Here is a 24,490-nt window from a genome sequence, read left to right as displayed (position 1 = left end):
TCCTCCTGTGCTCAGCACTGAAGGTTGCTCTACAATGTTTTCTTTTTCTCTTTTCTTTTAATTGAAGTATAGTTGATATGCAGCGTTACACTAGTTTCAGGTGTATAGAATGGCTTTCTGAGGATGGTGTTGGTTAGGATTCTACTCTCCTCCACACTCTGTCTCCCTGGGAGGCTTAGAGAGGTAGGTCACTTGCCCAAGGTCAAGTAGTAGCCACAGCAGGATTTAATGTAGGCAGCCTAGCTCTGAGTCCTTGCTTTATTTGCTCTGGGGGACCTGCACTAGGCCCACACCCACCAGCAAGAGGTACCAGGAGCCAGATGCTACGTGGTCAGGTCAGGGTTCCCATCTCTTTTATTTGTGTCCACCCTACAGCAGGTTAAATTGTCTAGATCCTTGCAGATGTGCAGGGTCCAGCCTGCTGTGCGTCCCCAGGCTGGGGTCTGCTCCTTTTTAATCGAGGGACTGAGAGATGGGATGGCATCCTCTTTTCAGAGAGGCTGTGGTCTCCCGGAAGCGGCTGGGCTGCAATGGACTGGGCCCCTCAAATCTGCCGGGGAAGCCCTTGGCCAGGCTGGTGGCTCCACTGGCTCCTGACAGCCAAGGTAAGGACTGGGAAGTGGGCAGGGGCAGGGAGGGACTGTGCTCCTGCTCCCGAGATCACGTCTGTCTTCTATCCCTGTCTTCATCTCTGTCTCCATCTTTCTCTTGCCTGTGTCTCCAGCAAATCCTCTAATTCTCTCCCTCTTGTGCTACTAACCTCTCTGAGCCTCCGTTTCCTGATCTGTAAAATGGGGATGAGAGAACCTACCTTGAGGGGGTGTTTTGAGGAGGAGCAAATGAGATAATGCATGTTAAGGGCCTGGCACATACGAGGGCTCAGTGGCCAGTGGCCACAGTGATCGTGTGCTTGTGTCTATTGCTAGATGGGCTGCGTTGTTGTCATGCTCTCTCTGTCACTGTCTCTGTTTTTCTTTCTCTTCCTCTCCACACCCCCTGTCCGCCATGTCTCTCTGCCTCGTGTCTCAGCCTCTCTAGGTCTCTGTCCTCTGTCTCGATGTGGAAAGTGCACAAGACTGGGAGTCAGGAGACCTGACTTGCTGTGTGATCTTGGGCAAGTCACTTCCCCTTTCTGGACCTCACTTTCCCAATCTGTAAAATAGGGGTGCTCAGCCTTACCTGCCTCCTGCCCTCTCAGGGTCGCTGGGGGTGGTGGTCACAGGAGAATTGTGAAGTGAGGGGGCTTCCTTCCATGCAGGGGACATTGCTGTGGTTGTTCTGTTGCTGCCTCAGGACCCCCTGTCTCTCTGGGTCTCTGGGTCTCTCTGTGTCTCTGTCCCAGCCTCTTTGTCTGTGTCTTTGTCTCCCTCCCTGGGGCTTGGCTCTGTATCTCTGAGCCTCACTGGCCCCACAGGACCACCTCATTGCCCTCTCCCCCTCAGTGCTGGTCATGCCGCTGGTGGACAAGGAGGCTGGGGCTGTGGCGGCCGTCATCCTGGTAAGAACAGTGTGGGGTGGGCTGGGGGAGACAGAGCAAGTGCAGTGGATGGAGCCTGTGTGTGTGTGTGTGTGTGTGTGTGTGTGTGTGCAGAGCAGCAAGCTGGGCGGAGTCGGGGAAATGGGGGCCTGGGAGGAGTTTGGGCTTCCCCACACCCCAGCCTACCTTGAGTGGTCAGGACAAAGTCGTTGGCCTGGTTAGCCACATTCAGAGACGTGCACAAGCCCCATTTGCACCTCTCAGCCCCCTGTGAGCTAGAAGTAAAACCCTTGCTCCCTCTTTGGCATCCTCCCCTCCGGGTTAGAGACACCGAGGAAGGGTGGATTGCGGTGGCAGGGGCGGGGGGGGGGGGTGTAGAGGGGCGGGGGTGCTAACAAATAGAGAGTGGGACGGCCAGTCAGATTCCGGAGGCAGGAGGGGGGGCTACGGGAGGGGCTGCCTGAGAGAGCTTGCAGCCCCACGCCAGAGGCGGGGCGGAGAGGGCTTCCTGGAGGGGGTGATGGAGGGGAAGGGGAGATGCGCTGCCTGGGAGGGGGGCCGTCAGGCCGGAACCCAGGCCGGGGCTCCCCCGTGCCCTCTGCTGCCCCCTGGCGCAGCTCACGGGCTTTCTGCTCCGGGGGCAGGGCTCGGCTGAGCCTGGCGGGGCTGGGGGGTGAGCGGTCACAATCACTGTCCTGTCCCCGGGACCGAGGGTTGGCGCCCCCAAATGGCCATTATTGGGAGTAGGCTTCACCGAGGCCGCCACCACCTCGGTGGGGAGCAGCCCGGGGGGCGCGGACAGATGAAGAGTGGGTCCTCGTGTGCCCGTGGGACTCCTCCCGAGCTCATTAAGCCAGAATTAAAGGTTTCCGAGGCGCCTGACCTTTCCGGAGGGCAGTGGGAGTGGGGGGCGGCCGCGGGGAGGAGTGCTTGGCTGGGTCTCCGGCGCCCCATCTGCCCGCGGAGGGAGCCGCCCGCACCCTTGGTTTCTCCCGCAAGCTGCTCCCCACCCCCAGCTTCTGTTCCCGCAGGGGACGGATCTGCTGTTGGCACAGAGCTCTCAGCGAGGCTTCCCTCCCTCTTTTGGTCCCAATCTGGGCCAGAGCTGGTGGCTTGGAAGAGGACCAGGGCCGGGGCAGTGGGCGGAGGTGGGCAGTGGGCGGTGGTAACTCGGGCGCCCACCTCTGCTGAGGGAGCAGAGTCTGGGAGGGACAGTGAGGGCTGGGCCAGAAGGCAAGCAACTGCAGCAAAAGGGACATTTGGAGTTTGTTCATCTTGTGGGCAGGAGGATGGCTGCCATGACTGCTGCTCACCTGGGCTCAGATTGGGCGGGGAGCCCAGGTTTCTATCTTCTCCTGGAGGGGGGAGAAAGGCCTGGGTGTATAGGTTTTGTGTGCTGTTGGGGGGGAGGTGAGTCACATTACTTAAACTTAGTGCATCCTAGCAAAACCCTGCTCTGGGCATCCAGAGAAGTGAGACCCATTACTGTATTCTAGAAGCTCCATCTGGGGGAAGGCAGGCACAGCCTTGGACTACCAGTGGCTAAATGAAATAAATGCTGCTAGCAGGTACTCTGGTGGCAGAGGCTGGAGCAATAAGGGGTGCCTCTAGTGGAGGTAGCACTTGAGTGGGGCTTTGGAGCATAGGTAGGAGGTCCACTGGCAGAGAAGAGGGGAAAGGATATTCTAGGTGGAGTAAACAGCATGAGCCAAGGCAGGGTGGGGAGAAGGGTGGTTGGAAGAAGAGTGATCCCAGTGAGTCTGAGGTATGGGATACATGCTGTTGAGCAAGATGCTATCTGGGGCTCTGGTTGCCAGGAGAGGTTCCTGACAACTATCTGCCCACCTCCTCAAAGACCCTGAGCAATGAATAGCTCCTTTTTTTAAAAAAAAGAATTCTCCAAAGGTACTTAAATTATTCACAGTCTGCCTCTCCTCCAAGCCTGGTAGAAATGCACTTCCCCAGGACACCCTTTCCCAGATGCAGGCATATGCATCTGAGAGATCCTGTCCTGCGGGATCTCACATCTTTTCAGAGGCAGCACAGGTGGCCCCCTACCTCCTAGCTGCAACCAGATCCTGAGGCAGAGGGTACAAAGGGTAAAGGGGCTGCCACAGGGCAGATATTTTGGGAGGGCTGACTCACAGCTACATCCTCAACAACCCCATTCCCTTCTCTGAGTCTCTGCTCTTGGTATCCATTTATCCATCCTTCCATCTGTCCATCCATCCACCCACCCATCTATCAACTGAAGACATATTTCTTGAGCGTCGCCAGGCATTGTATGCTAGGTGCTGCAAACAGCAGTGACTGAGCCCCGCTTTCACAGTCCATACAGTCCGGAGGGGTTGGGAGAAAGGCATCAAGCAAGAGTGCAAAATAAGGCTAGGATTGCGAATGTTAGCAAATGCTGGCAAAGAAACGGGGAGCCTGAAAGGAATAGTGGGGCCTGATATAGATGCGGGCAGTGGAAGAATATGCCAGCCAGGTGCAGGGCTGCCTGGCGGAGTGCTGGGCCTCTGCGGCTTGCAGCTCCAGGTGCCTTGATTGCAGATTCTTTGTGTGGAAAGAGTCTTTAGCTCTGTTCTTCAGTTCTGGGATAATAAGTCCCAGGAGTGGGCGGCCCTTGGTCTCTGGCATTTGATGCATGATTTGTGCCCATTCTTCCCTCCGGCTGTGCCGCCTCACCAGCTCCTTACATGAGGATGAGGTGTTCTTGCAATTAGCCATGTTGGGCTTGGTGAGGGTGAGGGGTGTGGGGCTGTGCTGGACTTTCAACTCTCTCTATAGCCCCAGTGCCCACTACTGAGTGTTTCCACTGGGCCCCAGACACACTCCCTGATTAGCAAGAGTAGGTGGCAGTGGTGTTCCTGTTGGTGAGTAAAAAGCCATGTGTGAGTGCTGGGGACTGTATGTTTGCATATGGGGGGGGGCAGAAGTGTGTGCATGGCTCATGGGTATGTGAACTCAGGTATCCTGTGTACAGGTACCAATGTGCACATATGGATGGTGTATATGCTGTGTGGGTGTGTGGATATCTTTGAGTCTGGGACTATACTCTGTATGTGCGTGCACACACGCCTGAGCATCTCCATGGGAAAGTGAGTGTATGGGCGGGTGCTGAGGTTTTTTGGGAGAATGTGTACATGCTGGGTGGGGATGGGCTGAGGCAGCCCAGGAGCATGTGCTGGGGTGGGGTGGGTCCAGTGGGTGGAGAAGGATGTCTTTGTCTCCAACCTTCTGAAGCTCTCATTCAGTCTCCCAGCTCTGTATTGGCACCAAACTATATTGCCAACCCAGCAACTGATTGTCCCCACAGACCCAGAGGGGTCCGAATCTTCCCTTTTCCTGAGAGATGGGTTCAGGTGGAAGGAACAAGAAGGATAACCTCCCCCACCTACTAACAGTAAAATACCAACATGTTTATGAAAGCCATACACAAATGAACCATGCCCCCCGCCTTTCAACATCCTTTCCTGTGGGGGTCATCGGTGGTGGCACTTCTTCCAGAGCTTAACCTTCGACACCATCTTTGGTCTACAGATGCTAAAGTCTGTCATGGATCCCCAGTACAATTAAGCTAAAGTCCAGTTCCTTAGCCTTGCTCTCAAGGTTCTTCCCTCTGTGGCACCATGGATCCTACCCCTGCCCTGGTTTTCATATCCCCATGCCACCTACTAGCCGCACTGCCAGGACAGTCTCCTGTCTGCCATACCGTCTCTTCAGGCTCCCTGTGTCGTCCCCATACTTCAGCACCAGTTCTTAGATGCCCTCCCCCTCTGATCCCCCACAACCCTTAGGTTCCCACCCAGTCTGCCCTCTCCCACGTCCCCAGGTATGAGGTTCTGCACCCCACCAATTGCATCCCCCACTCCATTCCGCCCCAGCCAGACTGTGTGCTTTCTGAGAACCCGCTGGGCTCCTCCTCTCCATCTGCTCCAGGCAGGGGACCTAGAGCAGAGGCGGGCGGGGGCTGCTGAGTGGGGAGGGAGGATAAAGGAGGGACCCCAGTGCAGGCACTGTGGGGAGCCCTGCAGGTGGTGAGAAGCCCTGAGTAGGCACAGGAAGCTGGTGACGCAGGTGGGGAGCCTGGCAGGGCTCTCTCTTCTTCCCTCCCTCCTTCCAAGTGCCCAAGCAGGGTTGGGAGAAGAGCTTTTACAACATATATAAGATGCGCTAAGGGTGTTCCTCATGATTGACACAGGGAAATTGGAGTGGGATAGGGTGATGGAGGTTGGGGAGTGGGAGGGATGGGAGGGGATCTGGCTTGGGGAAGGTATGGGCAGAAAAGGGGAGGGGATGGTTGATCCTGTCCCAGACTCTGCCACTTTCTGCTGTGTGACCAGGGGCAAGGCAGTTCAACCTCTCTGGGCCTTGGTTCATGTGCAGAGTGGAAGCTTGCCTCCTGGGCTGGTGAGAATCACATACATGTAGGGCAAGCACTTTATCACTCCAGTTCATGCATTCGCTCATCCTTCCTCCCGAGTCCTTTAGGCACAGCAGATGCATTGTAAATGTTGAACCTCTTCTCTTACTGCAGACTCAGGGGCAGCTCAAACCCCAACTCCGAAAGGATGGAGCTGGAGGCTGAGGCTGATACCACCAATTCCATAATCATGGCCTAAAAGGCTCCATGGGCTAGGAGAGGGAAAGGGGCCCAAGGTCACCACCCTTCCCTCATTAGACACCTGGATTGTGCTATTGATGGGACAGTGTCTGAAAAGGCAGAGATCAGAAAACTTCTATTTCTTTGGATTAGCCCTAGAAGGCTTCCTGGACAAAGAGGTTTTCCTGGAGCCATCTGCTTGGTCAGAAGGATAGGCTTATCACTGAGGCCCGCAGACTGGAGTGTGTATGTGTTGGTGGGGACAGGTGTATGCTGGGCGTGGGGAGGGCACTGTGGCACGGACAGGAGGTAAGGGAGGTCACAGCCAGTCCTCTCATATTCCTTTAGGTGCACTGTGGCCAGCTGAATGACAGTGAAGAGTGGAGCCTGCAGGCAGTTGAGAAGCATGTGAGTGGGGGTAGGGCTGGGGTGCAACTGGGGCTGCTGAAGACTCTTGTCACAGCTGGTGGGAAGATGATCTGGCCAGGGAGCTGGACAGACCTGGGTTCCAGTGCACCATCTTTGGGCTAGGTGACCTTGAGCAAGTCACTTAACCTCTCTGAGCCTTGGTTTCACATCTGAAAATGGGGATAAGGATAGCACTGACCCATAGCTTATGGTCCGGTGAGATAAGGCAAGTCAAATACACCATCAGTACTTAGGAAGGACTAGGTACCTAATGATATGGAGGGTCTTTCCTGAGATTTTATGATTTTGTGACTTTAACAAGGACTTATAACTCCTGTGAGTGCTAGAGACACGGAGAAATCTGGTCCTGCCCTGTTTTGTAAGAGCCTGGGGGTGGGGGTGAGAGTGTCCATGGGCCCAAGGACGCTGCTGGGGCAGTGGGAGCCCACAGGTGGGTGGAGCGCTGAGGGCTGAATCGTTCGGGACCGGGCAGGTGGGGGCGCCGGGCTCCGCAGGACCAGCGAAGGGTTTGCGTGGAGGCGAGGGGCCCCGAGGGCGGCGGGCGCGGTACCCGCGGGGCGGGGCGAGTGACTGGCTGCCTGCTCGGCTTGCCCCAGAGCCTGGTGGCCCTGCGAAGGGTGCAGGCCCTGCAGCAGCGCGGGCCCGGCGCTGCCCCGGGAGCGGTCCCCAACCCCCCAGCGGGCGGTGTGGCGTACACCGACCGGGACCGGAAGATCCTGCAGCTGTGCGGTGAGGACCCGGTGCTGCGGGGGGGCGGGGATGAGGAGGGGGGACAGGGTCTAACCTGGAGGGGAGGGGCCTCTGCGGGGGCGCGTGCCCGGGGCTGGGGACGGAGGTCCCCCGGCTGGGCCGGCAGGTGGAGCGTCCTGGGGGGAGCCTAGGAGCCTTCTCTCTGACCCGCGTCTCGCCACCCCAGGGGAACTCTACGACCTGGACGCCTCTTCCCTGCAGCTCAAAGTCCTCCAATACGTGAGTACCCGTGCTCCTCCCCGCCGTGTCCCTCCAGGGACCCAGGTCCCCGTGAACCCCCCTCCCGGTTCAGATTCCGGCGCCCCGCCCTCTCTTCTACCGTGGGGAGTGGGGGCGGCTCCAGGCCCCCGGTGAGCCCCCTCTCCGTCCCGCCTCTCTCAGCTGCAGCAGGAGACCCAGGCATCTCGATGCTGCCTCCTGCTGGTGTCCGAGGACAATCTCCAGCTTTCCTGTAAGGTGAGGGCCCAGGCAGGTCCACTGTGGGGCAGAACAGGGAGCTGGGGAGACCCGGTTCTCCGAGGGGAACATTCTTGCCCATCCTTTAACCGTCCCGCCACTCTGTCCCTCAGGTCATCGGAGATAAAGTGCTGGAGGAAGAAACCAGCTTTCCGGTGAGTTCTACCTCCATCCTCAGTGTTGGAGTCTGTGGGAGCAGTTAGGGCCAGCTCCACACTCCAGGGATCTGCCCAAAGAGACTGAGATCTCTGCTAGAATATCTTGGAATTTGATGGAATTATCTGGATCTTGGAATCTATTTAGAAATGTTATGAGAGATCACAGCCTCTCATAAATAGAATCCATTAGGAGAGATCGCTAAACAATCTATAGAAAGGCTTCTTTGCGACCAGTTTACTTCTGTTGGAGTATTTCTGGATTTGACTCTCTTGGAATCTGTTGAAATCAATGAGAATCCTTGGAGTTTGCTTTTCTCTCTTCTATTTTTTTTTAATTATTTATTTATTTATTTATGATAGTCACACAGAGAGAGAAAGAGAGGCAAAGACATAGGCAGAGGGAGAAGCAGGCTCCAGGCACCGGGAGCCCGACATGGGATTCGATCCCGGGTCTCCAGGATCGTGCCCTGGGCCAAAGGCAGGCGCCAAACCGCTGCGCCACTCAGGGATCCCGCTTTTCTCTCTTCTAATTAGGGAAAAGCCTAATATCATGGAAAGGGGATTCTGGTCAAGAATCCTTCCCTCCACCCCACCTTCCACCCCTGCCCCCTTCTGCTGACTCTATCCACCGTTTGGACTTACTGAAGAAGTTGTTGAAACTTCCAGACTTGGGAGGGGAGGGTTGAGTCCAAGGTCGCCTGACCTTGGAGGGATCTAGGCCCTGACTCAACCTCTCCTCACTCCTCAGTTGACCACAGGACGCCTGGGCCATGTGGTGGAAGATAAGAAGTCTATCCAGCTGAAAGATCTCACCTCTGTAAGCCATGGCCTGGCTGGACTGGGGGGTAGGCAAAGGGACAGGGTGTCTGGAAGACGGCAACCTGGGACAACCTGGAGATCGGAGAGACAAGACCCAGGGACTTTCTCCCAAGCCACCCCCCATGTGTAGTACTTCGCATCCCACAGGAGCCCCTTAGAACTGTCTGCTGCAGAATGTAGTTGAGTGCCGGGGGAAGGAAGGAAGCGTACTCCCTCCCTCTTTCGGTGCCCCGACACACCTCCCCTTTTGCAGGAGGATGTGCAACAGCTGCAGAACATGTTGGGCTGTGAGCTGCAGGCCATGCTCTGCGTCCCTGTCATCAGCCGGGCTACAGACCAGGTGGTGGCCTTAGCCTGCGCCTTCAACAAGCTCGGAGGAGACTTGTGAGTCTTGTTAGGGCGAAGTGGATCAGGAGATGGAGCTGAGAGGCTGGGCAGGGATTGACTACGGGTAACAGTGAGGGAAGGGCACCAGGCAGGGGATCCCGTCCTGGCAGTGGTGGACCAAATGATTTGTTGGTGCAAGAGACTATGGGATTATGAAGGCGCTAGACCCTTGTAGCTACTGCTGGCTGAAGCACAGGTAATTGGTGACTCTCCATCACTGATTTTGGCTTATTTAAAAATCATGTTGAGGTCCAAATGAGTTCCCCTTCTCTTTGCTCACTTCCTCCAGTTTGGATTATCTACTCTTAGAATACTGGCCTTTCCCCCACTTGCCATCACCCTGTTTGGCACTTCTGCTGGAAACTGCCTGACGGAGGGGTGGTGAGCTCTGGGATGGGGAATTCTCTGGGACCCACAGAGCATCATTGACACTGTGGAGAGGCTAAAGAGAAGAGGCTAGGGGGGGCGGGTGCTGGCTAAGCTGAAGGACTTTAGAGACACTGACAGGGCAGCTCTGAGAATCATCGGGCACAGAGGGGTGGGGCTGGACAGAGTTGGGTAAAGAGGCTTAGGAAGCATTTCTCAAGAACCAAGGTCAGATCTGGGGTCTCAAAGTGGTATTATAAATAGATTTCATGTCCTACTCCAACTCATTAAGTGGTAGTAGCTGCCTGAAACAGTGGGTTGAGAATGGAAATGAGTTTAGTGAGAAGCAGTGCTGTGATTGGTGAACCGTGTCTGTCGTGGGTGCAGCTCACCCCTGATGCCACACTTGGTCCAGCTGGCCTAGCCATGTGTGCCTGAATTATACAGGTAGGGAAGAGCAGGCAGGTGAGGGGGGAGTCCTGACTCTGGGATGCAGAGAGATATTGACAAAATGCTTGACCCCTGGGGCTCAAACAAGGGAACTGGGCTTCAGGCCCTGGAGGTCCTGCAGAAAGTGAAGACTGGGGATGTTGGGACTCCAGAGGTGTCAGAAGCCCAGGGACAGTATCACAGGGGTGGGGCAGAGATCTGGGAGTCATAGGCCTGAGTAGCAGGACTTGCCAGTACACAGAGCTCTGTAGACAGGTGGATAGGCCTGGGGAAATGAAGACAAGGTGAAGCAGAACCCGCTGAGGCAGGTTGGATGTGGGATTAGTGTCATCTGTGCTTGGAATCCTAGTGGTGGGAGCATTTACACCATTCAGTAAGCACATGTTGGGCACCTACTGTGTCCAGCCCTGCACTAGTCAGGTGGTCTTGGAGAGACCCTTGGGGAGGGGAGTGCAGGAGGCTCCTGGGGAGGAATTTCACAGGGGCTGTGACTTTTGGCTGCTGGCTAGGGGACTGGGCTCTGAGATGGCCCCACACCCAGAGGAGAGGTGGCATCAGAAGGGAAATGAGACAGGGCTTGGTGGCAGCTTTGTAGCTATCTCTGGGTCCCATATATTTCAGGAGTGAGTGCGGAATGAGTACGTGAGCCAAGGTGGGGTTCAGCTCAGAGCAGTGAATGCAGACAAGCTGCCTGGAGCCCAGAGAACAGGGACTCCAGAGTCCCTTGAGCTGGGAGTGAGATGGGGCTGGTGGCCAGGGAAGAAGTAGAGTACAGTTAAAACATTTAGCAAACACCTCCCATATATCTCCCTGGCACCAGCTCTGCACTGGGTGATACAGTCATGGTCCCTGCCTGCAAGATACGAAGTTTATTTTCAGGGCCGAGAGGGAGGAGGGTGGGAAAGGTATTCTAGGCAGAGCGAACAGTGTGGGGAGAAATGTGAAGGTGTGAGAGAGCCTGAAGTTTTCTTAGAATGATGAGGATCTCAGTATGGCCAAGTACAAGAGACACCCATAGATGAGGGGACAGAGGTGAGTGGGACCAGACTGAGTGGCCTCAAATGCTAGGGAAGGTGGGGGAGGTGGACACAGGGTGGTGGGTATAGGGATCTAGGCCCAAAGCATCGGGCAGCAGTAGGAGTGGGGGATGTCCTAGCAGAAGAGCACTGAGACCAGCCAGAAAATGGGGAGAAGCCTGGGCAGGGAAATCTGGGGGCAGAGAGAAGGTCAAGATCTCTGAGGCAGGCTCCTCCCCCTCACTCCCAAGACCCCTGCTCAGAGAGGCTAACCCATGTCCCCAGTGCAGATCCTGCCTCGGCTTGGTCCATCCCGCCCCCACAAAACTCCCTGGTGACAAGTCATTTGGTGGCCAGATTGCATGACCTCAGCAGGATTGGGGGGGCTGTCTTCACAGATGAGAGCTAGCCCTGTGAGTAAGATGGGCTCCTCCTCACAACCACAGTAGGATTTATGGAGGCACCAAATCAGGGCCTGCAGAGTTGTGAAGATAGGACCGTGACAGGAGCTGGACAAGACGGGGTAGTGCCACTGCTGCTCCTTGAGGCTGGTGGCCCCTGGGGAAGAGCAGGAGACTACCCAGCTCCGGCCCTGGGAAGTCTCTAATCTGAGGGAGGAGACTTAGCCTCAGTTGGGATAAATCTGAAGTCAGTGGAAGGGGATGTAGCCCTGGCTTCAAGGAGCAATAGTTTGAGGAGGAAATTTTGGTCTGAGGAGGATTAGAACCTTCCCCTTAGGGAGCCCCCCTGTCTGAGGGGGGAGCTGGTCCACACTGCCTGTGCAGCAAGCAGCCCTGGTAGAGGGGAGGGAGTGATGGTTAGCTGCTGCGTCTCTGAGTGGGCTTCCTGGAGAAATGGAAGCAAAGAGAAACAGCAAGAGAAGTCTGCTGTCTGCTCCCTCTCCAGTGACCCCTGCCCTCTGCCCCAGGTTCACGGAACAGGATGAGCGAGTGATCCAGCACTGCTTCCACTACACGAGCACGGTGCTCACCAGCACCCTGGCCTTCCAGAAAGAGCAAAAGCTCAAGTGTGAGTGCCAGGTGAGTGACCTGCTAGGAGCCTCTCTTGGAGGGGACAGAGTTGCCCATCTCTCAGCCTCAGAGCGTCATCCATAAGGGAAGAGCCCCTGTTTTTCTGGACTGATGGCACCAAGGTTACCCAGCCCTCCCTAGTGCCCTGGAGGCTTCTTAAAGAGGGAGGTGGGTGGTTCCTCCTTGCCGCTGGCGGCAGGCACTGTGTGGGATCGTCCTCTAGTGTTCAGCTTGGGAACTACAGCAACATCTGGGCAGTTAGAGCCGGGGCTGAAGGAGAGACTCAGATTACTGCCCAGCGGGGCTGTACTTCCCGCTCCTTCACTTGGTAGCCAAATGACGTTATTAGACTCTGGCGGTCCCCAGCCTGACCAGAGAGCCCTAGAGGAGGGATGAGAAGCCCCCCCGGAGCCATTGGAGGCAGGGGGCTGGAGAGGGTGACACCTCTGCAATGCGAATCCCTGTGATCTTCATTTTCTCCATTCCAGGCTCTTCTCCAAGTAGCAAAGAACCTCTTCACTCACCTGGGTGAGTGAACTGCCCTCCTCCAGGCCTGGCTGCCTGGCTGCGGGGTGGGCACGGGACCAGCGTTCTGGGGAGGAGAGGTCAGAGGGCTTGGCTGGGCACTCTAGTCGGGTCTCACCACAGCCCTCCACGCTTCTCCCCCCCACAGATGATGTCTCTGTCCTGCTCCAGGAGATCATTACAGAGGCCAGAAACCTCAGCAACGCTGAGATGTAAGCGAATCTACCTCAGGGTGGTGCGAGACAGGCCCCAGCCCTCCTCCCCGTCCCCTTGTTCCTTTTTCTCTCTTTTTCCCTCTCCACTGCCTTCTTGTGGGGCCCTGTCATATTATGTGTGATCCTTTATTTCATGCCTGTGTCCCTCCCTCGTAACATCCAATGGCAGCAGAGACGGGGCTGGCTTTCCTGGCCATAGGTCCCCAGCTCCTAACACAGTGCCTGGCACACAGTAGGCACTACAAGGGAAAACAAATCGTTGGGATGAATTACTGTCTGGAGCCAGCCAGCTCTCAGGAGGGTCGTATAGCGGAGCACTCCTTCCAGGCTTCAGAAATCTGGGGTCGTGAGAAGTGGGGGTGGTCGGAGAGGGGTGTCAGGGCCCTGTGGACCAAGGCCGTCTCCCCACAGCTGCTCCGTGTTCCTGCTGGATCAGAACGAGCTGGTGGCCAAGGTGTTCGACGGGGGTGTGGTGGATGACGAGGTGAGCACGGGCGCGCAGGATGCGGGCGGCCCAGTGCTGGGCGCCCCGGGAGCGGGAGCGGGAGCGGGCGGGACAGTCGCTGGTCGGCTCCGTGGCCGTGGCGGTCGCCGACTCCTCCACCGCATCACCTCCCTGGCAGAGCTACGAGATCCGCATCCCCGCTGACCAGGGCATTGCGGGCCACGTGGCAACTACCGGCCAGATCCTGAACATCCCGGACGCGTATGCGCATCCGCTTTTCTACCGCGGCGTGGACGACAGCACCGGCTTCCGCACGCGCAACATCCTCTGCTTCCCCATCAAGAACGAGAACCAGGGTGCGAGCCTGGGCGGCTCCGGGAAGTGGGGCGAACGCGGCGGGGGCGGGGCGGGGCGGGGCCTGAGCGGGATCCCGACCCTTCCCCACCTGGGAAGGCCTGGCTCACCCTGGCCCGGAGGGCAGCCGCCGCCCGACACACCCCGGCCGGTTCTAGCCCCTCTCCGGTCCCCAGAGGTCATTGGTGTGGCCGAGCTGGTGAACAAGATTAACGGACCATGGTTCAGCAAGTTCGACGAGGACCTGGCGACCGCCTTCTCTATCTACTGTGGCATCAGCATAGCCCATGTGAGTGGGGACAGGGGCCAGGCAGCACAGGACCCTTTGTTCTCCTCTCCACGTTGACTGTTCGGAGGGGTCCATGACTCAGAGCTCGGTTCCTGGGTCGCTGTACAGGCTACAGTACCTGCTGGTCATCTCTGGCCTGTCTCCCATCCAAAAATTGGGGATACCATTTACTATCCTGTCTGGTTAGCCTCCTAGGATCATGGAAAACACCATTATTGCCCACCCCGTTCCCAAAGCAACCTCAACCGCAACCTCAAGCCAAGCCCCCTAGTCAGCTTCTTTTTGAAAAATGTTGGGTCTCATTGTCCAGAGTTGGCAGCTCTGACTCGGGAATGCAATCACTAGGTTCCTGAGGCTCTCCCACCTCCTTGCCTGCCATGACTGAAGACTGGGGCAGGCTCAGGAGGAGATACAAAGTGCCATGTCAAATGCCAACAGAACCTGGGGAGGCAGAGCCAAGGGGAGGGAGGTCTGGGTGAAAGTGGGAGGGAGCTTGCTACTCTGGGCTGGAGCTTGAAGGCAAAGACTAGGGCTAGCATGGGATGAGAAGGGGGGTTTCTATCTGACCCCTTGTCCCAGTCTTGGCCATTCTGAGATTTCATAACCATCTCACTTGAGCCCTATCATTCCCTTTCTCCTCTAGTCCCTCCTCTACAAGAAAGTGAATGAGGCCCAGTATCGCAGCCACCTGGCCAACGAGATGATGATGTACCACATGAAGGTGAGGCCTGCACGGAGCTGCTGCCCTCCTCAGGATCCCAGGGTCCCCTGCAGCCCACCTGTTTCTTCCCTGCCTTCCCATTCCTCAGGGGTCCAGGACCAGCCTGGGTTTTCTGATTGCCCTCTCTTGAAGATAAGAAGATAGACCCAGAGCAATGCCTGGCCTCCTGTTCTCCTGCTCTCCTTTAGGGCAGCCTCTTCCAAGCAGTTTCTGGTTCAGCCCCAAGGCTGGCAGTAGGACCCACCCCAAGGAAGTACCTGGTGCAGCCAGGTGATCCCCATGTCCAGGGATAACTCCCATCTTGAGAATTACTGAAGGCTAGGAAGCTCACTCAGTGACTTCCCACAGCTTCCCTAGGTACAGTGCTCCTGCAGTCCTTGGCGACCTGCTGCTATTCCATCTCAATCCCAGACGCTGTTTCAGAAGAACTGCCTCGGGCTTTAGTTCAGAGTGTGTGGTGGTCATTTCCTTCTCACCTGTGTCCAAATCAAAGGGTCCCAGACTTTGCAGATAGCTATGATCAAAGCTGTGGTCGGAAGGATTAAGGTTAGATTCTGGGACATTCTACCTGAAAGAAGGAAACTTCCAGTTAGTGTCTGTGAAAGGCTGGCATTGTTCAGGGGGTATCATGAAGGGGTGTTCTCTGTCTTTGCTAAGGATAGGCTGTTACAGATGAGGGTTCTTACAGGCAAGAGGGCACAGTAGGTGGGCTGTACAACAGTGACCTCCTGCCCAGTGATTCTCCATGGAGTGGATATCCTGAGGGGGATGCATGCCGGCGTGAATCGCCCCTCCTGCTGTGGGACTTTGAGGGTGAGGATGCTGGGTGGGGGTGGAGGCCATCTTTTAACACAGTGGTTGGTCCCCTCTAGGTCTCTGATGATGAATATACCAAACTCCTCCATGATGGAATCCAGCCTGTGGCTGCCATTGACTCCAACTTTGCCAGTTTCACCTATACCCCTCGCTCTCTGCCCGAGGATGACACTTCCATGGTGAGCTGGCCCTCCCCGACTTGACTGCAGAGGCAGAGGGTATGCAGCCAGGCTTAAGTTAGATGTGGCTAGGAACTTCCTGGTGAGATAGTCATCACCAAAGGCTAGAGAGCCTCCCCAGAAATGGAGTTGGCATGTGGTCTGCCAGCATGGGCCCCAGGGCCTGTCCAGGACTCAGGGGCTGGACTGGGTGATTGACAAGGGCTGCTCCAGAACCAATAATGCCCAGGGCGTGTGGCCTCAGGGTTGGCACCTCGCCCCCCTGGTTTTCAAAGATTAGGTGAGCTTCGTTCCAAGAGTTCTTAGATCCCGTTTCTGAAAGTTCATGGCTCTGAGAATGCTTGGCCTTACCATTTTATGGTACTCTAGGTTTCGGTTTTGATTTTTTATGGTTCTCTAGTTTTAGATCTCAAGTTCTAAGATTCCAAAATTTTAGAGGCTTCAAGAAAGGCCAAGTCAGGGGACCCATTTTGAAATTGGCAGTTCCTCTGACCCTTCCCTTCTGCTCTCTCCAGGCCATCCTGAGCATGCTGCAGGACATGAATTTCATCAATAACTACAAAATCGATTGCCCGACTCTGGCCCGGTGTGTGCCCCAGTCTTCCCCGCCACATGCAGGCGGCTTCGGGCTTTGCCTCCTTCTGTCCTCCACACTCACCTCCATTGCCCCAGCGCTCTGGGAAGGGGTCTCTGTGGATGACTAGGAGTGGCCCAGTCTGTGGGAGAGGGGAAGATCCATGGGTGAGAGGCAGTCCCCAGACCCCCGGAACCATGAGTAAGGGAAAGGAATGGGGCAAGGCAGAGCCTGAAGTGATTCCTGGAAGAAGAGAGCCTGAGGCCCCTCTGCTGCCCTCTCTCCTCCCCCCAGGTTCTGTTTGATGGTGAAGAAGGGCTACCGGGATCCCCCCTACCACAACTGGATGCACGCCTTTTCCGTCTCCCACTTCTGCTACCTGCTCTATAAGAATCTGGAGCTCACCAACTACCTCGAGTGAGTGGGGGGACCGACCACCCTCCCCCCAGGCTGGCAGCTGCTAGAGTCTGCTTCCTTGGGATAGGGAGGCACCCCTGGTGTGCTAGGCACTTGACATCACCACCTCCTGGGATCCTCTTAATAGTCTCGCAAGGAAGGTTGCATAGCCCCGCTTTCCAGGTGGGACCTCCTCACAGTCACATACCACTGGAACAGTGAACCTGTCAAACTCCAAACCAGGGCTGCTTTCTGGGAAGGGGACCCGGTGTCCTGAGCTCGCTCCGGGTGGCTCCTGGACTTCTCAGGCAGCCATTCTTCCTCTGGACATGCAGGAAGGGGCTGATCTCCTTCTCCCCCCTGCCTCCCAACCAGGGACATCGAGATCTTTGCCTTGTTTATTTCCTGCATGTGTCATGACCTGGACCACAGAGGCACAAACAACTCCTTCCAGGTGGCCTCGGTGAGACTCTGCCCCCCTCACAGTGGGCGCCCTCCTCGGGGCATCTGGGGGTCTCACCCCTCCAGCCTGAGGAGAGGTGGGAGCTAGTGAGACCAGGAGCTGGTTTAGAGGTGGGAGGAGGCTCTCCAAAGCTTTGCAAGGGCTCTGAGATGAGAGGGTGGTGAGGGGCAGGGAGGACAGGGCAACGCCTGGCCTAATATAGTAGGCATTTACATGTGGATGTGAGGAGTGATGGAGATTTCCCGGGCTTTTCCAGAAATCTGTGCTGGCTGCGCTCTACAGCTCCGAGGGCTCTGTCATGGAGGTACCACCATTCTACCCAATATCCCTGTACCCCTCATCCTCTTAAGGCTGATGATTTATGTAGTTAGACTGTGATCTAGCTCCTCCAGTTCCCAAGCCCTACTCTCCAGACAGGCCCTGAAGGCTGTAGCCACCCACCCCACAGGGCATGTCTAGCTCTTTTTGCTGGCTGGGCTTGGAGGGGTGCAGGTGTGGATGGGGGCATGAGTCAGCCCGCAGGTTTGGCCTGAGCCCAGGTTTTCACAAAGAGGACTTATATTTAGCAGGTCTCTCTTTGCATATCTGGGAAGGCCCTGAGCAACCCTCACCCCACCAGGTCTCGGATGGCTCCACCATCACACCCAATTTTACCTTAGGTTTTTTAATTGGGAGCTTCTTGGGACAGGGGCAGAATCTGAGACATCTCTCGATTCCCTGTACTGGGCACAGAGTTTGGCACAGTGTAGAAGCCAAACTTGCAAGGTCACCTTGCCTCATGCTGCCCACCCCCCATAACACCCCTCTGGGGTCTGCCCCCGCTTGCATGCCCCCAGTAGACAAGGGGCTCACTCTCTCCCAGGAGGCTGCATGGCAGCCCTGCCTCCACCCTCTGTGCCCTGGGCTAAGCCTGCTCCTCCTCTGAGTGACAGCCTGTCAGCATCTGGAGACAGGGGCCTTGCCCTTACCTCATCACTGCCTTTCTTTGTCAGCAAACAAATGTTTGCTGCATGAATTAGTGTCTAGGACTCCAAGGGATTATTTCAGAATCATTCTAGTTTGAGAGGCTCTCAGAGCTTGCATCGTTGTATCCCTCCATGTGACAGCCGAGGGATCTGAAGCTCAGGGCCTGCAGGGGCTTGCCCAGGGTCACACAGAGGGCCAAAACAGCCCAGAAAGGAAACTAGGTCCCCTGACTCCCTGTTTCTTCCTGTTCTGCTCACCTTGGGGGCTGGGGCTGTAGCAGGCTGGCTCCCTCTCTTGGCGTCAGCAGTGAGCAGAGCCCCCCACCCCATCTGGGCCTCCATCATTCCTCTCCCCCTGCAGAGGCACCACTTCGCTCAGGCCATCGCCATCCTCAACACCCATGGTTGCAACATCTTTGACCACTTCTCCCGGAAGGTGACGGGGTCACGGGTGGGGGTGAGGGAGTGGGAGTCCAGAGCTGGCCTGAGGCAGGAGAAGGAGCCGAGGGAGCGGGTGGGGGTGTCTAGCAGGAGGCCTTGACACCTCCCCCAACCCTGGCCCAGGACTATCAGCGTATGCTGGACCTGATGCGGGACATCATCTTGGCCACCGACCTGGCCCATCACCTCCGCATCTTCAAAGACCTCCAGAAGATGGCTGAAGGTACCTACTTTTAACCTCAGGCCTCATGGTTGGGGAAGGATCACCAAGAGGGTGATGTGCTTGGAGAGCATCTCCAGGGGTTTAGGCCCACCCCCTCTAGCATCGAGCTACCAGACCCAGGCAGATCCAGCACCAGCCTCTGGCTCCCATCCAGGGTGCTGGATTTCCTGGACCATGTGGGGTCGCCCTGGGGGCCTTGCCTTCAGAGAGAGGGGACTGGGTCCTTGACCCCTCCCTGTCCCCAACAGTGGGTTATGACCGAACCAACAAGCAGCACCATAGCCTCCTCCTCTGCCTCCTTATGACCTCCTGTGACCTCTCTGACCAGACCAAGGGCTGGAAGACAACGAGGAAGATTGCAGTAAGTGCTGATCCTCCCTGAGAAAGGAGGCTGCACACCAAGCCCAGTTCTCTGTGGCTCCTGCAGCCTAAACACGCTCTCTGTGCTGAGTTCAGCCTCACTAAATTTTGGGGAGACAGAAACCTAGGCCACCTCAGGGCAACAGATGGGGAGATTCAGAGAAGGACATGGACTCACTGGGTGTCACACAGCAAGTCACTGGCTGGCGGAAGGTGGGCCAGAACCCAACCACTCCTCCCCATCTGGGGCCATCCCCCTGCCAAACTGTGCCTGAGCCAGAGCTGAGGATGCCTCAGTTTGCCATCTTGGGAATGAGCCGTAGAGGAGCTCAGGGAGACAGATCCCATGCACAGAGTATGATAAGAGTGTTGGTCTTTCAGGAGCTGATCTACAAAGAGTTCTTCTCCCAGGGAGACTTGGTATGTGGGGAGTGATCTTGAGTGCCCAGGTTGCAGGGAGGGTTCCTGGTCTGGGGCTTGGAAGGGCTGGGTTAGTTTCATCCTTGTGCCTGATGGAGGGAGAAGGGGCCCAGGCCTGACAACTTGCTGCCTGCAGGAGAAGGCCATGGGCAACAGGCCGATGGAGATGATGGACCGGGAGAAGGCCTACATCCCCGAGCTGCAGATCAGCTTTATGGAGCACATTGCAATGCCCATCTACAAGTAAGAGAGCTCCAGGGACCTGCTGTGGGGCTGCTGGCCTGCCTGGCTCCAGCTGACCCACCCCGCTGCCTCTGGGCCCAGCTGTCTCCCACTAGCCCCTAAGTGGGGCCTTCATTTCATGCTCTCCTTGAGCATCCAGTCCTATGCCTCACACTCTTGTTTACCTATAGTATAGCCCTAATCTCCTTGCTACTCACAGCCCGACTTCTGACCCTGTCCCTGTGCTCTTGCACCCCCAGGCTGCTCCAGGACCTGTTCCCCAAGGCGGCAGAGCTGTATGAACGTGTGGCCTCTAACCGTGAGCACTGGACCAAGGTGTCTCACAAGTTCACCATCCGCGGCCTCCCGAGCAACAACTCGCTGGACTTCCTGGATGAGGAGTACGAGGTGCCTGAGCTGGATGGCACCAGAGCCCCCGTTAATGGCTGTTGCAGCCTTGACGCTGAATGAGCCCTGCCCGGGACCCTTCCCTGCCCAGGCCTTCTCTTATAGCCCTCCACTGGCCTGGCCCAGTGCCCTGGGCCCAGAGCCACAGGTCCTAGGTTCTAATCCAGGACTTACCGTGCAACCCTGGGCAAGTACCGACCTTCCTGGGCCTCAGCTTTTCTGTCTGTATAATGGAAGCAAGACTTCCAGCCTCGCCAAGACTTTGTCATTTGTCCGCTGAGAGCACAGGGGTGACTGATGAGCAGTGGGCCCTGATCTGCGCCTCTGACCTCGTCTTGGCAAGTCCTCCTCGGCCACTCCTCCTCTGAGGCAGCCTGGGTGGTTTCTCCTGGTCCCCATTCCTGTCCCTACCAGATCTGGCTCTCTCCCTTTCCAGGGTCCTCCTGTAAGGAGAATGTGGGACACCTGAGTGAGCAGAGAGTGGATCTTAGAAACAGTTATTAGCCATGAGGCTGAAGGCACGCCCTTAGGGTTGCCACTATATGTATGGGGGCATTGGAACCTGAAGAGCTATGGGGCCCCACATGGAAGCTGCCAGAGGCCCTCCTCAGTGCTCTGGGCAGAGGAGGCTCAGGAAGAAAGCAGGATGGGAATGGTGGGCAGGAAGGATCCCAAGGCTAAAGACAGGCTCCAGTTGAGCCAATAATCCTTTCTCCTGGCTGTGTGACCCTGGGCAAATGACTTTCCTATTTGGGTGAGACAGGAGAGTAAGACAATCCATTTTCTAAGACCCCTTTTAGATCAAAGTCCCCATGGCTCTGTGGAGTCCCAGGAGAAGCCATGGAATGTCCCTGCCACCCTCGGGCAAAGAGCCAACCCTAAGTCCTACAGTGGCCCCCTGAGTGTCCCCCCTCTCAGCCCAAGCCCTTCCCCATTTCTGCAGCCAGAGAGGGCTGCCTCAGCCCTAGCAGCAGGGCTCCTATCTTCTTCAAGGCCATATCTACCCGTGCCCTGGGGCTTGGGAGACCCCCATAGGGCCGGGCCTCTTGGGTCAGCCCGGCCGCTGGCTTCTCCCTTCTCTGTGTTGTTCTGTGTTGTGGGGTGGGGGGAGGGGGGCCACCTGCCTTACCTATTCTGAGTTGCCTTTAGAGAGATGCGTTTTTCTAGGATTCTGTGCAACTGTTGTATATGGTCCTGTGGGCTGACCGCTTTGTACATGAGAATAAATCTATTTCTTTCTACCAATCCTCTCCCGTGGGGCTATTTCCAGATACTGTGCATGGAGATGGGGAAACAGAATTGGCGTCAGCAAATGCTGTTTAGAACTCCTTGGCTACCAGAGCCCCCACCCCTTGTGCCTAGCTCCTCTCCTAGGGTGGTCATAGACCTGTTAGGGTACTGGACCAGTCCTCTGCCAGACTATAGGGGCTTAGAGGTGGATGGCAGATGAGGAGGCCTGGGCATAGAGCAGTGAGAAGACATGTTGGCTGGCAGAGATTGTGGACTGGAAAGAAAGAATTGAGGGGCTGAAGCAATCAAGGAGGCTGCCTGGAGGAGGCAGCCTAGAGCTCCTCCTCAATCCTCTGCTGGCCTATGGGTTATGAGGGCCTGGACAGCCAGGGCCTAGGCCTCTGAACCTCCTCCTGGCCTCCCCCATCCATGTGCCCATAAGTCCTGCCAAAGGAGTAGCCCTGAGTCTGTACACCAGATGCACCCTGAGTTGTGTCTGTGGACCTAGATCCCTGCCTGTCTGGTTGTGAAAATGTTTGCCCCTGCACAGACAGAGAGGCAGATCCCAGCCTCTCTGTCCATAAGGAGGACCATAAGGAGGCCCTGACAGGTGAAATCTCTAGACTGTGCCCACTCTCTTGCTTTCACCCCTCGCCCCACGTCCTCTCCCTGTTCATCTCTTCCAGATCAGTAAAGCTCGATATATTAAGGGCTGAACACTGGGATTACCTTTCCTAGGAGGAGGAGGAAAGGAGAGCTGGCAGGAGATGATTAGGGCCATCCTGTGACCACAGGTGGTGCCCCGGGGGCCAGCCTTTGGGACCACAGAGCCTCCCTGTTTTTCATGGTTTGGTACCTGCCCTTCCAGGCTAAATGGTTTCAGGGCATCTTGCCTTCCCTTAGGAACTTGGGGTCCAGTCCCCACCCCTGCCCAGTTCCTGCTTTGGGCTCCCCCAGTCTGTCCCCATTCTCCTACAGCATAGGTCCCAGGCTGACCAGTGGGCCCCCAGGCAGGGGCAGGGCAGCTCCTGATAGGCCCTGGGCTGACAGGTTGGCTATTCTAATGATGGGCAGCTGACACCAGCAGCAGGACTCTGCCAGTGACCCCCTTCAACCTTGAATGTGTGTATGTGTCCCTCTTCTACCAGCTTTTGGGCAAAGGGGAAGCACAGCCTGTGTGCACGCTGCAGGAACTTCACTGCCCCCCCCCACACACACACACATACCATCTGTTGTCTGTCCCCACCTCCACCCTCCCTTGAGGACATTTAATTCCATTGGAGGCCCATGCTGTGATGCTGTGACACATCCCTCCTTGCTGCCCAATTGAGTGAACAATTCACAAATATTTCCTGGATCATGCAGGACCCTGTGCTGAGGCCCAGAGTTAACACTCCTTGTCCTTGGTCTGGAAGGTCTAACAGCCTGGCCAGAGAGATACGGTCACAGGACATGACAGGCCTGTGGGATTCTTGGCCATGGGGCTCCAGGCAGGATCATAACGCTGAGAAGAAACGCAGTGAGGTTTGGAGGATGAGCGGGTATTTCTTTCCTGTGGGCAAAACAGAACAGGCACTCCCTGTAGAAGGTGCTGCTCATACTCGGGCACAGAGAAAGGGAATGCCTGGCACACAGGGAAGATAGGGCCAGACCAGGGAGGGCCTTCAATGCCAGGTGGGGAAGTTTGGCTTTACTTTGGGGGTGGTGGGGAGCCAGGGAAAGTTTTCAGTAGAGGAGTGACTTGGATACGCATTTTAGATCCTGCTGGGAAGCAGAGAAAGGACTGCAAGGTGATGTAGGGCGGGGATCATTCTAGAGCGAGCCTTCTGAGCCCTGGGCTGGCCAGGGAGGCAGGAATTCTAAACATGTTTGATTGGCAGAACTTGGTGACCAATTGGATGGAGGTGAGGGCAGAGGGAGGACTGGGAGTCAGCCTTGAATGGGGGTGCCTGTGGCTCCAGAACAGCCCTGGGTGTAGGGTGGAGCCTCTGGCCGGAGGTGAGCTCCCGGGGAAGCTGGGCGGGCAGCTGGGGCTGCGGGGAGAACGGTGGGGGAGGGGTGGGAGTATAGATGGGAAGACCGGGGGGGGGGGGGGGGGAGGAGCCTCTGTGCGCGCTCACCCCGGCTCTCAGAGGGTCTGAGAACGCTAGATCTCAGCTTCCTGTAGCTGCCCAGCCCTCGCAACTTAATGGTTTCGTTTTATATGAAACCTTACAATGATTCTGTGGAGCAGATACCATTATCTCATTCTGTAGCCAAGCAGCTTGAGGTTCAGAGAGGTCAACTAATCTGCCCAGCTTGAGATGTGAGCCCCGCCTCTATGACCCCCCTCCAATGGCTCTTTCTCTAGGATGGAGAAAGGAGATTCAGGAGGACAGAGTCTCTGTCTCCGTCTCCGCAGGACTGAGTTGGGGGGAGGGGTGGTGAGCAAGTGAGGCTGGAGCCCCAGAGAAGGTTCTGGGATCAGTTTTGCCTCTGTGTTGCAGAGGGGCAAGAGGAGGGGCAAGAGGAACGAGGTGAAGGGTTTGGTGGCCTGTAGTGGAGCTCAGAGCCACCAGGTGGCACTCAACCCTTGCTCGCCTCACCTCCTCAGAGGTCTAAGGTGTGTGTGTGTTGGGGGGGAGGGGGGTGGTCGCTAACTTCACTCCCATCCCTACACGCTCCTCTCACACAAACAGACATGTTCACACATACACCCAGAGACTCACACTCATTCTATCAGCAGACACACTCTTCAGGCTGACTTGATGCGGTCTTCATGGGGTACACTGTACAGACTCCATAGGGAAAATGTGAAATGTTTCTTGGGAGCCTCCAGCCCCTTTAGCTGCTCTCTGAACAGGACTGAGGTCCATCAGTCTTACCTGGGTGAGACCCCTTGTCTGAAATGTGTCTGCCTGCTGAGTGGCCTCCCTCTGCAGAGGGATCCCTGGGGGAGGCAGGACCAGCTTTGTGATCAGGTGTGGGTGGAACCCTCCCTCTGGGCATACAATAACTAGGAGACAGCACTATGAGGCCTGGCCCGGTGCTGATGATGCGGCAGAGTCAGAGCAGGAGCTAGCTGGAATGTACAGGGGCCTCTGGAGGAGGCTGGGCTCAGGGGTCTTGACCTTTGGATGGAAGGACTGGGGCAGGAGGTGAGGGCATTGCAGACAGGCCAGGAAAGCAGGCTGGGCAGTGGGGAGGGTCGGGGGCTGTGCCCAAGTCCTCAGCCTTCCCTCACTGCTCAGCCTCCTAGGAGTGTCTCTTTGAGATGGGGTGGGTGGGGCCCAGACCGAGGGAACTCAAGCCAGCCAAAG

The 24,490-nt window shown here is 56.6% G+C and overlaps 1 protein-coding gene across 2 annotated transcripts in view; it reads left to right on the top strand.

Moving 5' to 3' along the window:
• PDE2A (phosphodiesterase 2A) overlaps positions 1 to 21,206 on the top strand; it is a 64,829-nt gene extending 43,623 nt beyond the window's left edge. For both annotated transcript variants that reach the window (XM_041730155.1, XM_041730156.1), the window contains 27 exons: positions 496 to 605; positions 1,443 to 1,498; positions 6,432 to 6,491; positions 7,109 to 7,241; positions 7,429 to 7,481; positions 7,644 to 7,718; positions 7,832 to 7,873; positions 8,625 to 8,693; positions 8,949 to 9,079; positions 11,843 to 11,954; positions 12,434 to 12,473; positions 12,619 to 12,682; positions 13,097 to 13,169; positions 13,309 to 13,486; positions 13,661 to 13,773; positions 14,417 to 14,494; positions 15,367 to 15,489; positions 16,005 to 16,075; positions 16,358 to 16,480; positions 16,835 to 16,922; positions 17,179 to 17,226; positions 18,249 to 18,323; positions 18,452 to 18,551; positions 18,800 to 18,912; positions 19,293 to 19,331; positions 19,468 to 19,574; positions 19,814 to 21,206. In XM_041730155.1, coding sequence (XP_041586089.1) covers positions 496 to 605; positions 1,443 to 1,498; positions 6,432 to 6,491; positions 7,109 to 7,241; positions 7,429 to 7,481; positions 7,644 to 7,718; positions 7,832 to 7,873; positions 8,625 to 8,693; positions 8,949 to 9,079; positions 11,843 to 11,954; positions 12,434 to 12,473; positions 12,619 to 12,682; positions 13,097 to 13,169; positions 13,309 to 13,486; positions 13,661 to 13,773; positions 14,417 to 14,494; positions 15,367 to 15,489; positions 16,005 to 16,075; positions 16,358 to 16,480; positions 16,835 to 16,922; positions 17,179 to 17,226; positions 18,249 to 18,323; positions 18,452 to 18,551; positions 18,800 to 18,912; positions 19,293 to 19,331; positions 19,468 to 19,574; positions 19,814 to 20,024 — 2,485 coding nt within the window. In that variant the 3' untranslated portion in view covers positions 20,025 to 21,206. The remainder of the gene's footprint in view (positions 1 to 495; positions 606 to 1,442; positions 1,499 to 6,431; positions 6,492 to 7,108; positions 7,242 to 7,428; positions 7,482 to 7,643; positions 7,719 to 7,831; positions 7,874 to 8,624; positions 8,694 to 8,948; positions 9,080 to 11,842; positions 11,955 to 12,433; positions 12,474 to 12,618; positions 12,683 to 13,096; positions 13,170 to 13,308; positions 13,487 to 13,660; positions 13,774 to 14,416; positions 14,495 to 15,366; positions 15,490 to 16,004; positions 16,076 to 16,357; positions 16,481 to 16,834; positions 16,923 to 17,178; positions 17,227 to 18,248; positions 18,324 to 18,451; positions 18,552 to 18,799; positions 18,913 to 19,292; positions 19,332 to 19,467; positions 19,575 to 19,813) is intronic.
• The last annotated feature ends 3,284 nt before the right edge of the window (positions 21,207 to 24,490 follow it).

This window comes from Vulpes lagopus, chromosome 15, assembly GCF_018345385.1.
Source record: "Vulpes lagopus strain Blue_001 chromosome 15, ASM1834538v1, whole genome shotgun sequence".
NCBI lineage: Eukaryota > Metazoa > Chordata > Mammalia > Carnivora > Canidae > Vulpes > Vulpes lagopus.
This window is presented reverse-complemented; position numbering and strand designations above follow the sequence as displayed.